This window comes from Notolepis coatsorum (assembly GCF_963971535.1).
Source record: "Notolepis coatsorum genome assembly, chromosome: 8".
NCBI lineage: Eukaryota > Metazoa > Chordata > Actinopteri > Aulopiformes > Paralepididae > Notolepis > Notolepis coatsorum.
The window spans coordinates 22450270-22464919 of NC_140172.1; the positions used below are offsets into that span (position 1 = coordinate 22450270).

A 14650-nucleotide genomic window follows, 5' to 3' on the forward strand; every position below is an offset into this window, starting at 1 on the left:
TACATTGAGTAGTTTGGACCTATTGGCTGAACATCTGCAAAGTAGTACAGCAACTTTTGAAGGTATTATTTTGACATGACAAGACATTTCAGATGAGTTTCTATAGACACACTTTTGAGGTGTTGGTAAGTGCTTTGGGGTAGTGCATAGATTAGTCCAAACATTACAGGAAGGAATCACCAAATCTGGGGAAGCTGATCATGATATGACTTTCAATGACAATAGAGATTGTCACAGGCTGGTAGTGAACTGGACTTGTGTCATGATCACTGATTACAGTAAGGAATAGAAACTCATCTGAAAGAAGGATGTGGGGTGAGGTATTAATTTCCTTGTCATGTCAAAATAATACCTTCAAAAGTTTAATGCAAGAGCGGTCAGGTGACGTAGCGGAGATTGCGTTCGTCACCAACGCTGGAGACACTGGATTCGCGTGTTCGAATCCAACTCCCTGCGTTGTCACCAGCTTGGCTGGCCGTTCACACTAATACAATTCGGCAGTATTAGGGGGTGGGGAAGCTGGCGGGTGGGAATCTGGCGTTGTGGACAGCGATGCCTACAGGTCAGGTCTCGGCGCTTGCTAAGCGGGGCAGGACTTGGTGGAGATAGCGTGCCCTCCCACGCGTTACACTTCACCAATGAGAGCCCTCGCTGCCAAGTGAAAAGACGTCACTGGCTGTCGGCGCACGTCTCGGGGGAAGCGTGCGATCGACTCGGGACACCCTTATACCGACTCGTAGGAGAACATGCATACAGCACCAGGTAGGGGGGGGGGGAATTGGCACAACGACTAATTGGGACGGGGAGAAAATCCATTGAAAAATCTGAAGAAAAAAAAATTATTGCATCATCAAGTCATTCTTGAGAGTCTGCAACCTGGGCAACAGTTTACCAGCTTCTAGACCTAGTAAAATCTTCTGAATGAATTCAAAAGTGTTGGTAAGTCCCTTGGGGTAGCTGAGGTGTAGTGCATAGATTAGTCCAAACATTACCAGGAAGGAATCACCAATCAGAGACTGTCACAGGCTGGTAGTGAACTGGACTTGTGTCATGGTCACTGATGACAGTAAGGAGGGCCACTGCAACACCCTGAAGCTCTGGCTCATCAGGCGTGTCCTGAAGGAATGAAAGAGACATAATAATCACAAATAAATCCATGGTTTCTACAAAGTGCAGCACAAAGCTAAGTATATGGAGTTTGCTCTGACAAATAGTTTGTCCGAGGGAAGCAACAGTTGCGACTGGAGGATTGAGAAAAGAGGGTGGGGCTTAAGACAGGTAATTTACCTTGACTTCCTCTTCGTACTGAAATCGTCTCTTGCTGACGATGACGTCCTCTATCCCTCTCCTGTCTCCGAACCTCTTCTCGAACACGGTGTAGTTCTTGAATAGCTCCTGCGCCTGCTGCTTGGGGATCCTGTCCAGAGCGTATTTGTAGATGACTCGGACACGCTCAAACTAAAAAAAAGAGAAATATTTTGTAGACGGAACATTCAGTCGACAGATTCTGGTTACCCCGATCGGGAAAGAAACAATGCTCACAATGTTCAATGTGTTGCAAACCTCTTTCTGCTTTTCCTCGAACCTGGCGAAGGACACAAAGAGGCTCTCGTCCACATATTCCTCACCGAAGAACTCCACCGCCCTTTCAAAGACCTTTCTGCCGTGTGCAACGTAACCGTGTTTCTCTTCGAAACGAGCGTACTTGATCCAGTTCTTCACATCGGGATGGACAAGCACGAGTGCAACGGAGTTAAGGAGTTTAGAAACACCAAATGCAGATTGTACACATTACATTAGACATACTGCCATGAAATGTATGACCTCTTTCAAAATCAACATGCAATTAATTCTGAATATTCCGGATAAGAATTTCTTTGGCTGTATAAAGACGTACAATTCCTTACAGGCGCTACATCCTATCTTTATTTAACAGGGGTCTAACAATTTCCAGATTCTAAACTAATTTAGATTTTGAGGTCACTATTCAATTTGATTTTCAAGTCTTTTTCAGTGATTCTTCTCTGCTTTCTGTCTGTCCCTTTCTCTTCCACTGTTACCACAATTCTGGCTCTGGCTCCGTTCTGGAGTCTGAGAACCTTGGTGCTTTCTGGCCAACCAGCCCACGTTCACCAGTTTAAGCAGAACCAAAGTCATTAACGGAGGGCGTTGCCCAATGCACAAGGCGTATCGGTAGTCCTACAGTTTTTTGAGTTTATGAATTATTTGGTCTGACATTCTAGTGAACCCAGTCTTGGCCATCTCATAAAGGTGGGACTGCTACCAGTGCACCTTGAAGGGTTGAAAGGTGAAACTGACCACATGTTCAACATAGTAAATGTTACAGCCCCAAGCAATCTGAAGTATCAGATCAATATGGTCCATACGCAGCATGGACACGATACCAGGGCCAGTGTTCACTCTAAGGTGCCGTGGGTCAAGTAAAAGATGGCTCAGACTCTGAGCAAATTTTTCTACACCGGTATCTCAATGTGGAACAGCCTTCCTCTTAGGATAAAACTGTCAGGTTCTAGAGGAATATTTAAAGGTCAGGTTCGCTCATATCTCTGGGATAAAGTGGCCGGATAGCTGTCAGGTCATACTTGTATTGTTGTTTTAATGATGGTATAATGAAATGTGCTATTTTATGGTATTTGGTCAGGATGATATTGACTTGTTTTTAGATATGTAGAATATGGATTTGTTGTATTGGACTTTTGCTTTATGTGTTGTTTTATATGTTATTTGTATATGTCCTTTGGTCAGAACATCAGGGACCATGCTGGAAATAAGTGTTGTCACTTTTGCATGTCATCCCTTGGATTTGTTGCGTCTTTGGATCCATAAATAAAATCAATCAATCAATCAATCTCTTCAGCATACAGCTTGCTCTTTCTAGTACTACTGTGTAGCTTTTCCTAGAACTCTGTTGATGCGCAAAAAAATATATATATATTTTGTTTCCTCGGCAGACCACTGCAAATAAATGTTTCCCCCATTAACGTTTCCTCGGCAGACCACTGCAAATAAATGTTTCCCCCATTAACTTGGACATTGTCGTCAGTCGCTGCCAAACGTTTTTTTGGTTCCAGCTGAGAACCAACTTTTCAGGTTTTGAACAAAGTTATTTTCGTCCTGAACGTGCCGGCCGGTTCAAAATTAGGTTCGAGAACCAGAACCGGCATAGAGCCCTGCCAGTGTTAACGGCCTATGTGTGAGTGTGTGAGAGAAGGTCTCGATAAAGTTTTACATTTCAACACACTGCATTGACTATACATTTTCCCGAATGTTCGATTCTGTGTAAACACCAACAAAAGGATATATCGCTCATAAATAGTGCGGCCCTTGTCAACTTCCTTGTAGCGCAGCTCAAAGTTGATGTAAGAATGCCAGGCCTGCTCCTCTGGTTCCCATTCCATCCATCGCTCAAACACCTGCCTGCAGCCAGCAACGTTCCCCAGCATCTCCTCCATATAACTGTACTTGTACCTATGGGAGGAAAACATTTGTAACTCAAAGCAGTGATGCAAGCAGATTGCAGTGGTAAAGGTGTTGTGACAGTCATGTAACCATGGTCATTTCAGATCAAAAGTCTGACATTAGGGGCCAAGTGAAAATCAAACCAATCCACTTTCCCAGTACCTTTGCCAAAGGTTCACATCTTCCTAGATTAACTCTTCAAGGAGGACATCACCCCATTAGCATTGCTACTAATAAGAATGTAATCCATACCAGAACTGGTTGACGCGTGGCAGAATGGTGATGGCTCTGTCCCAGATGTTGCGGGCATGGTTCACCTGGCAATTTTTCATCTCCATCTCGGCATACTTCAACCACAGAGCAATGTTGCGGTGATCTACATCCAGTGCACGCTCGTAAATTGAGCGAGCCCTTGAACATGAGAAGGCAATGTTAGAAGATTCAGTACAATAAACATCTTGTTTTTCAATCTTACTTTTTAACAGAAGGTACAAAATGTTAGAACTGTTGTTGTGAAAATGACGACTAAAGCCCTTTGATGTATATCCCCCTGGCCTGGACATCAACAAAATCAAGCCATTTCAGATATCCAATCTACTTCCTTTGAAATATTGCAATATATATACGGGTTACCCTGATTGGAACATTAGTCAGTCTATCAGTCATATCAGAAATATATCAGCTGGCTAGCCCACAAACAAGTAATGAAACTAGTTTGCTAGAAAAACATCCACAGCAACTGTGACAATGTATGCATCATCTGCTAGCATAGTTAGCCGATGTTAATCTCCCATAGCAATCAATCGCAATGGGCTCATGAATTTGTTTACATTTGAAAGCTTCATGTATTATGAAACTAACTTGACATCTCCTTTGAATGAACAGAAGGTCACACCGCCTCAACATACTCAGAGTTAGCTGTGCTCAGAGAGGGTGCACTAAAACAGTTATAACAAATCAAATCATACATCTGAAGCTGAAAAGATAATATTCATGACATTTCCACAATAAGCCATTTATGACTGAATTAAAATATCTGGATATTTAACACCCAAGTTCTCTCACAGGTCCAAGAGTAGCAATTGTTACAAAATCAAAAGCATGCGTCAGGTAAACAAGCCTTACCTCTGGACTTCCTTCAAGCTTTCTTCCCATTGTGCGTACTTTATCCAATTGCTGATGACAGTGCGGTTTTTTCTTATGTTATCCTCAAATCCCTGCAAAGGGATTAAACAGTTTGATGTCACAGAATACAAAATCTCCAAATTTAGGCTTAGAATTCTATATTTCACATAGGCCTACAACATCAGTTGGTATGTGATTTGGTTTCATCTAATGTTGTCATATGAAGGCCATAATCAGTGAAGTTGGGCTGTCCAACTCCTCGACTGAAGAAATTCTTAGTTGGCGAATAGTAAAGGACTTCATCAACTAATTGATTAGTAGTTTTTTCTCACCAAAATGTGGCTTCCTAATAATGCAACAGCACTTATTTGTTATTTTGATTTCATACTTAACAGAAATTTGCTTATTTCAGGAAATAACTACTTATCTTCCACGACACCAGAGGGAGTTCCACAAATCATGCTCAAACCCAGATTCGGCTCAAACAAGGGACTAAACACAGTGTACAGTTTCTTCCCCTTCGAATGTATATATATTTTTTTATGATCTCTCTCTTTTTTTATTTTCCGTACTTTTTCTCCAATCCCAATGTTAGTCGTTATGCCAATTCCCGTCCTGGTCGTTGCGCTCTTGCCCCCTACTGTCGGTCTGGGGAGGGTGAAAACGACCACATGTCTTCCTCCGATACATAGGAATCAACCAACCGCTTCTTTTCACCCGACAGCGAGGACTCTCACTGGGGGAGTGTAACGCGTGGGAGGATCACACTATCTCCCCCAGTTCCCTTCCTCGCTGAGCAGGCGCCCCGACCGACCTGTAAGAGTCGCTGTTTACAACGACCAGGATACACACCCCACCGGCTTCCCACCACTAACGCTGCCAATTGTGTTAGTATGGCCGACTGACCAAGCCGGAGGTACCGCTGACAGCTGGATTCGATCCCAGTGTCTCTGCGGTGGTAGGAAGGCGCTTAGTCCGCTGCGCTACCCAGCCGCATGATCTCTTTCTCGTAAACAGTACTGTATATTTGTATGTCTTGTATGTCATAAATGTCTTGATGAAACAGTACTGTATATCTGTATGTCATGGGGGACCCTGATGTAAACAAGACGAAAGCCTTTTTTTGGTCTGCAGCCGTACTGTATTGTACCCATTCTGCAATCTGTTAATAAAGTTTTCAATCAATCAAGCAATCAATTATCTAAAAGTCTTGGTCAACTAAGAACAACCCGACCAATGTATTGACTCTATGGCGGAGCAGCGCTAGACAGAATACAGTAAGACAAAGACAACTTCACTACAGCTTGTGAAAAATTGTGCACTTATCAGCTCGTCCAAAAGGTCTGCTGCAGCAATACTGTGATAATTGTACCTCACAATTGTACGTCACTACTACTCACCTTTCTCTTCTTCAATTTGTAATCATTCAGCTCCTCTTCATCAGTGATCTTCTGCTTCGGTGGAGGTGGCAGAAGTTCGAGCTCTCTCTCCTTAGCTTCTCGGAGTAGTTGCTCAGCAGTGATTTGCACCTCTGCTGGAGCTTTGTTTTTCACCTACAAGAAAGCAAAGAAAATGTAAATATTCTCAACATGCTGCTCGGAGTGGACTGTCATGTACGGAGGTTTACACAACAGACATCTGCCTGACATGGCTAGCAAGCACGCTAAGTTACTATTTGGGGATTGGAACACGGATATGCAACAAAAAGATGCACCCGTCTTCAAATCCTTCAATAGGTTTTGTGATCTGCACGGCCTCAGCCAACTAATCACCCAACCCACAAGGATATGTGAATCAACTCAGACTACCATTGACCTCATACTGACCTCTGACAAGTCCAAGATCTCCAATAAAGGGGTTATAGCATGTGGGTTAAGTGATCATTATATGATATTCTGTACCCGCAAAAAGCTAAAACTAAAGGCTGGCTGTCACAAAACAGTCACATCTAGAGACCTCAAAACCTACTCTAGCGAGGCCTTTAACCTTGAACTGGAGAGTCTGGACTGGTCAGATGAACTCAATGGTACACTGGTTGAAGAAACTTGGCTTGGCTTCAAAACAAAATTTTCATCAATACTAAACAACATGGCCCCCCTAAGAACCACCAGGGTAAAAAATCGCACTGAGCCATGGATGCACACTGAAATACTGACCGCTATGAAAGCCAGAGACAAAAAATGCTCTGAGTTTCGTAAAAGTCAGTCAAAGCTTACCAAAAGCACGAGCAGTGAACTCCAAGACCACGTGACCGAACTCAAACTAGAAAGAAACAGACTAAGAAATGACGTAAACTCCATGATCAAAACTGCTAAAAAAAATTTCATCAATGACAAAACCGAGGAAAACAAAAATAAACCACGGGAACTTTGGAAATTACTCAACAATCAACTAGGCTGCAGTAAAAAACTCAAAACCAGGTTCTCAAACATAAACATAAAGACGGACAACACGCTCATCACAGACAAGCTGGATGTAGCCAATTACTTAAACACTTTCTTCACAAACATAGCCACAACACTGGTAAACAAACTACCCTCCCACTCAGGGCAGTATGGGGTAGAACACATAGTAGCATACTACAAGAACCTAGGCGTCCACAAAGACGACTTCAAACTGGAAATGGTAACTACAGATGAGGTACTCAAAAAACTGAGCGCCCTCCAACCAAACAAGGCCACTGGCCATGACAACATCCCCTCCAAATTCCTCAGAGACTCAGCAGCAGCCATCACCCCAGTCATCACACCAGGGTTTCCGTTAGAAAAAATTGTTGCCGGTCTCCGTGACCTGCAAGATTTCAATCTACCGGACAAATGAGATTAATTCCGGTCATAGTTTATTGAGCTTTAAAACAATTGAATAAAGAATGTCATCCTCAAGGCATGTAGATTTATAATATTATTACTTAAAACTATAGGCTACTTTTGCGTAATACAGTCATTAATATATTCCAAATAAAATAAGTCCCTCGATACTCCGTGCTGCTGCTGACTTGAAATAAAATAGACCGCGTATGTGGGCAGTCGGTCCGACACTAAACAGCAGTCTGTTATAATCACATTTTTATGAGCTAACAAATTCCGTTATATTGGACATTTGTATTAATTATATCAAGCGAAGAACTGAGAAATTTTGCAGAGAGACGGCAACATTATCGTGGGTTTGCGTGATGTATATATCCACCTCCCAACGACTTGGTGCTGGTCATAATGTCCGGTGAAAACAACTCCCTCCAAGCACAACTTGACCACCCGAACCGTACCAAAACAGGCCAAAATTAAATAGCCCATGCGACGAACGATTCATTACATTCGTTTCATCGTTGCTCCACCAAGCAGCCGGTCCAACAATGAAAGCTGTTATCAGCGCGAGCCGGCCGCAGTTAGTTTGCAAGAAGCATCCAGCTGCAGACCCGCAGAGCAGCTTTCCAGGTCTGGGGACCGCACTGTGCCAGCAAAGCTGGTGGGTTCTGTGGGTCTGCAGCTGCATGCCTTCCGCAAATCCAGCAGCAAGCTCTCGCTGAGCGAAGCAACGACAACAAACGCAATGATTGTTTCGTTCATCGCATAGGCCACCCAACTCCAGCCCATCCAAATACAATTCAAATAATCAAACTGTGCCCAGAGGGAACTATTTTCACCGGACACTATGACCGGAGAGATTAAATATGTCGGACTTCAACAGATTTTGCCGGCCAAATACCGGTAATTACCGGCTAACGGAAACGCTGCATCACACACATAATAAACCTCTCCATAAAACAGGGACACGTCCCCAAGGACTTCAAAATTGCGAGAGTAACACCCCTGCACAAAAAGGGCAGCAAATTAGACCCGGGTAACTACCGCCCTGTTTCTATCCTTACATCCATCTCGAAAGTCATGGAAAAAATAGTATACGAACAGATCGAAAAGTACCTCGCGGAAAAAAATCTAATCTACGAATTCCAATCTGGCTTCAGAACATCCCACTCCACTGACACATGCCTTCTCTACTTGAACGACCACATCAAACAAGAGGTGGACGCGGGCAAATACTGCGGCATGGTCATGCTGGACCTACAAAAGGCCTTCGACACTGTCAATCACACCATTCTGATTGACAAGCTAAAAGCAATTGGTTTTGATAGTTTATCAGTGAGCTGGATACAATCCTACCTGGAGGGGAGGGAACAGATGGTGGAAGTAAACGGTACCCTATCCCCCCCCCTCACAGTGAGCTGTGGTGTTCCACAAGGAAGCATACTAGGACCGCTACTATTCCTAATTTATGCAAATTACATGTCGTCAGCTTGTGACTGCAACTTGTTCCTGTTTGCGGACGACTCAGCCCTGCTGGTCTCTGACAAGAACAAGTTACAGGTTGAAAAAGCCCTCAGCTCGGAACTAGGCAAAATCTGCATATGGCTCGCCGACAACAAACTATCATTACACATAGAGCTGCCGCGATTACCGCATTACCGCGGTATCGCTGTTACATCACGGCCACCGCAGAGTAGGCTGAATACCGCGTCACCGCTGTTTTTTATAATAATAATAATAATAAATTACCCGCCTCTCGTTGGGCTTGCGGCTCTGCAGATATACCCTACTCATCTATCGAGGTTCCAAGCGACCCTATTGGGTACCAGAAAAGTCACGTGAAACATTGCAGACCACTGATTGGTCAGAAGAGAGACGCGTCACACGTTGTAGCGTCACCACCAATCGGCAAGCGCGTATTAGGTTTTTACTTCCTGAATGTCAGATCATCACAACACGGCTAATAACGTTAGCTTTAACTCTCCGCCGGAGTGGACTACGATCGCTCCTAAGGAGTACTAAACGAGACATAATGATTTTACTGTCTGCAACGAATGTTATAATAAAAGCCCTTCGTTCTATACACTTGTCTGATTGAAAACTTTATTAACAGACCGCAGAATGGGACAACTCAGCACGCTCTGAGCAAAGAAAGGAACTGAGATATGAATAGAGTATTGCTTGCCTTGCTATTGTCCGGTAAATACGCTGATGTTATTGAACGTATAACTATATAATGTTAATGCCACAAAACGAATGCCTTTATTATAAAGTAGTAACTTTATAGTAATAATAATAAGAAAGGGTCGGGGGGGTTAGGGGTAACCACCCCTGCCCGCGTCACCGAGTGAACGGCGCACGACCAGAGGGTAAACTTCGAATCCGTGTTTCACTTTCAATAACTAATGCGTGCTTGCCGAATCCCAAACAATATTCATGCTGCAAAGTCATCCTCTAAAAATAGACATTTAGACTAGAGGCAGGCTATATGCTATAAAGAGTAGACTACTACTACTAAAAAAAAAAATGCATTCAAACTTTTTTTTTTTTTTTTTTGTGTGCATGCAGTAATAACCGCGGCGGTAGGAAATATTTTGCAAATTTGTGCGGTAAGGAAATAATCAATACCGCGGCAGCTCTAATTACACATGGGCAAAACAGAGTCCATTCTCTTCGGTTCAAATAACAAACTCAGCAAGACCGACGGCTTCTCGGTTACAGTGGGTGACAATATTATCACAAGGAAAGATGAAATTACCTACCTGGGTTCCATCCTAGAGGCTAATCTTTCCTGTGACAAAATGGCATCCAATGTAATAAAAAAAGTCAACCAACGAACGCGATTCTTGTACCGGATCTCCTCTCTGGTAAACAAGAATACCCTGTGAAGACTCTAGCAGGAGCACTCGTTCAAGGGTACTACGACTATGCTTGCACCTCATGGTACCAAAGCACCTCAAAGGCACTAAAAAACAAATTACAAACATCTCAAAACAAGCTAGTCAGACTACTACTTGACCTGACTCCTAGAACCCACCTCACCCCTGCCCACTTTGACAACCTAGGATGGCTTAGAGTAGACGACAGAGTACAGCAACTTGCAATGGGCCTGGTCTACAAGATACACTACGCAACCAAGGTACCCATGTACATGTCAAAATACTTCCCAAAGGTCAGTGAATACCACGATCACAACACCAGAGGGAGCTCCACAAATCATGTAAAACCCAGATTCGGCTCAAACAAGGGACTAAACACGTTTCGCAATTATGCCACATCAATGTGGAACGCCCTGCCTAAAGCTGTAAAGGAATGCGAATCACTACCCACTTTCAAAAACATCGTTCTGGGAGCTAATGTTAGTAGTACTAGGCTGGTGCGGGCTAACTGGCTATCGTTCTGGGAGCTAACGTTAGTAGTACTAGGCTGGTGCGGGCTAACTGGCTATCGTTCTGGGAGCTAACGTTAGTAGTACTAGGCTGGTGCGGGCTAACTGGCTATCGTTCTGGGAGCTAACGTTAGTAGTACTAGGCTGGTGCGGGCTAACTGGCTATCGTTCTGGGAGCTAATGTTAGTAGTACTAGGCTGGTGCGGGCTAACTGGCTATCGTTCTGGGAGCTAACGTTAGTAGTACTAGGCTGGTGCAGCCTAACTGGCTATCGTTCCGTGATTTGTTTACTTGGTAACACGGGTTGCTAAGGAATTTAGGTTGGAGGTTGAAGAAAGTGCACTTTAGCTGTCGTTCCTCCGTTAGCTTAATGCTAGCTAGCTGGCCACCTATTACTTCATGGAAACAGAGTAACGTCAAGCCGAGCCCACTACACCAGTACACACATGAACTCGACACAACTACCCCGTTTCCAACGTTAGGTCTAGCGGAGCCGGAGCCCATCCTACACCAGTACACACATGAACTCGACAACTACCCCGTTTCCAACGTTAGGTCTAGCGGAGCCGGAGCCCATCCTACACCAGTACACACATGAACTCGACACAACGTTACCCCGCCTCCATGAAGTGTCTAATTAGCAGCAATGTTGTTGAAAATGTAACGTTAATAAATGCTCCGAGCATAGCTCCGGAGAACTCTCTCTCTCTCTCTGGGTCATAACTAGAAAGGTGCGCTCAGTAGACCTAAAATCTCTAGCAGCCACTCTCTCTTTCTCTCTCTCTCTCTGATCTAAAGATAAACAAAGGGTTTTAAAAGTGTATTTATCTTCTCGTATAGTACCAGAGAGAAGCTGAGGAGAATCAACCAGCAACAAAAGCAAAATTTGTTAAAAAAAAAAAAATTATTATTATAATAAAAAAAAAAATATTATAATTTTTTTTTTTGGTATTGAAAGTATCGAAAGTATCGATACTTTTCAAGGTATCGTATCGAAGTCGAAATTCCAGTATCGTGACAACACTACCTAGTTGTACAGTAAATGACCAAGTAAGGCTTTGTCAATATTCCAATGTACAGTGTAAAATGTGTGTGTGTCCCCTACCCAACCCCCCCCCCCCCACCTCCAATGTACAGCCCTCACCCAACCCACCCAACCCCACCCCACCCCACCCAACCAACCTCCTCCAATGTACAGTTTCTACGCCAAATGTATATACACTCCTTTTCTGGACACTTTTGTATCAAAAACAGTACTGTATTTGCAAATCTGATATGTCATAAATGTATAGATGTAGCAGTACTGTCTATCTGTATGTCATGTATGTCATATATGTTATGATGAATTGAAAATGGGGGACCCTGATGTAAACAAGACGAAAGTCTTTCTCTGGTCTGCATCCCCTTAACAATTGTATGTATTGAGCTGTACTGTACTGTACCCATTCTGCAATCTGTTAATAAACTTTTCAATCAATCAATCAATCACTAGTTAGCTCGTTTTGAAATAATTGTCTTGATTGTAGCCAAGATTGCTTCTTAGCTAGTTTGGGATTGTTATGTTGAGTCATTGGTTTGGAGCACAATTTGCTATTTGGGATCGACATGTTGTTGACTTCACTAAACGCCTGAACACGAACTTTGCGCCAACTACAACGAGACGACAAGTTGTTCTAGACCACTCGCTAGCCCCTTTCGTGACTTTCGGTTTGCAAGCCTGTGGCTTTTGTGACCGGAGTCACTTGCCCACCCGCCCCGATCACCCAGTAGCGAAACGACCAAGCGTCGTCAAGGGGCTCGCGGTGTGTCAAGAATACATCAGATCTGAATTTCAAAGATACCCAGCGTACAATATGGGTCTAACACAGCTTCACGATGGGGTCTGGAAGCTCGTAGTTGCTAATAAACAGTTTAAAACATTGTTACTCGACGAGTGGTATTTACAGACCGAACGTCCATCTCCGCCGTTGGTGTCACAGCGCATGCGCACCATGCCGCGTTCACGTTACTGGGAAGAAGCGGAAGAACCAGTTTCCGACTGGGAAAAACCATTCACGTCAGCCTCCTAGTGGTAATTCCTACTAGGACATATGGGATTCTTTTATAGACCCCATATCTCCCACTTCGCGTCACGAATTGCGGAAGTATGGATGTGGGCGTTTCATCCATAGATATATATAGAGTCAAAGCGTGAAGGCTTCCTAGTTGTAGCAACGAGATGTCCTCTGGTTCTTCCGCTTCTTCCCAGTAACGTGAACGCGGCATGGTGCGCATGCGCTGTGACACCAACGGCGGAGATGGACGTTCGGTCTGTAAATACCACTCGTCGAGTAACAATGTTTTAAACTGTTTATTAGCAACTCCGAGCTTCCAGACCCCATCGTGAAGCTGTGTTAGACCCATATTGTACGCTGGGTATCTTTGAAATTCAGATCTGATGTATTCTTGACACACCGCGAGCCCCTTGACGACGCTTGGTCGTTTCGCTACTGGGTGATCGGGGCGGGTGGGCAAGTGACTCCGGTCACAAAAGCCACAGGCTTGCAAACCGAAAGTCACGAAAGGGGCTAACCACTCGCTAATGTAACGTTAGCGCATAGCCCCAAGAGTCACACGTTTGTTTTTCTTACCTTCGCCACTTTCGGTATTCTCTGTTTGCCTGCCGCCGTGGAAGCCATGTTTCTGACAGATTAGGAAAAATGCACAGTAAATGCGTAAGTTAATTGTAAAATATCAACATAAACACGCCGTAAATTCGAACGTTTCGGTTACTTCCACAACAGAATGTGAACCACCATGACAGTACCCAACATGCATTGCAAATCACCCTTCACCCCTGACGTCACTCGGCACCAGAAACGTCAGTGGCCAATCAGATCGCGGAAAAACAATAGGGTCCAGCTGCAGACTCGGAGCCTCGGTCCAGATTGGTACTTCCGCCCTGTGACGGGGCTATGCGCTGATTGGCGGAAAGTACGGAAGTATCTCGAGTACGTCTGACGTATCTCGAATTACGTCTGACGTTTCTCTACGTTTAGCGAACATTAAACGTTGTATTCATAAAATAATATAAAATCAGCAGCATGGGGAGGGCCGGGGGGAGGGGAGGTACAGGTAGTAGAAGACATAGAGGTACAGGTCACATAATTATAGTACAGTGGAGAAGTAAAAATAGAATAAAAAGGCAGTGTAAACAATATACAATATTATTAACTCTAACAAGCCGTGGGTCTGCATTGTATAGAGCGGATCCCCCGGCCGTATTCAAGCGCTGGAGCGCTTTGCGATGGATCAAACTGTATTAATATAGTAGTTGGCTAGTTGCGCGCTTCTGGCCACCTCCCGCAGTGCGCGCATACACACATACTGTCTGTAGCTATACAGTACGTGCAAAATTAATTGTCAAGAGCCAATCGCACAGGTTGCCTCATCTCATCTGGCTCTGCAAATAGATCTAGAGTCTGAATATCATATATACTGTAGTCTGTAGCCTGCTGATGATCTCTCTCGAGTCAAATCCATTCTGAGAACGGAATGCAGTGCCCGCGACGAGGGTCTTGATTGATTGATTGATTGATTGATTGATTGATTGATTGATTGATTGATTGAAAATTGTATTAACAGATCATGCTGGACCTACAAAAGGCCTTTGACACTGTCAATCACTCCATTCTTGATTGAACATTTTATTAACAGATTGCAGAATGGGTACAGTACAGCTCAATACACACAATTGTTAAGGGGATGCAGACCAGAGAAAGACTTGGGGGGGGGGGGGGGGGTCGGGTAGGAGGGGTGGGGGACACTGTACAACTGTACAAGCAAAACTGTACATTGGAATATTGACAAAACC

At 44.0% G+C, this 14650-nt stretch overlaps 1 protein-coding gene across 1 annotated transcript; it reads right to left on the reverse strand.

The window, feature by feature from the left end:
• Positions 1-762: 762 nt before the first annotated feature.
• On the reverse strand, positions 763-13591 carry LOC311233003 (crooked neck-like protein 1). Its single transcript, XM_084319856.1, has 8 exons — positions 13428-13591; positions 6006-6158; positions 4606-4697; positions 3733-3891; positions 3313-3489; positions 1564-1732; positions 1288-1458; positions 763-1116 (listed from the first exon to the last, which is right to left on the reverse strand). The coding sequence occupies exons 1-8, from the start codon at positions 13473-13475 to the stop codon at positions 1003-1005; spliced, it is 1083 nt and encodes a 360-aa protein (XP_084175982.1). The 5' UTR covers positions 13476-13591; the 3' UTR covers positions 763-1002.
• Between the last annotated feature and the right edge of the window lie 1059 nt (positions 13592-14650).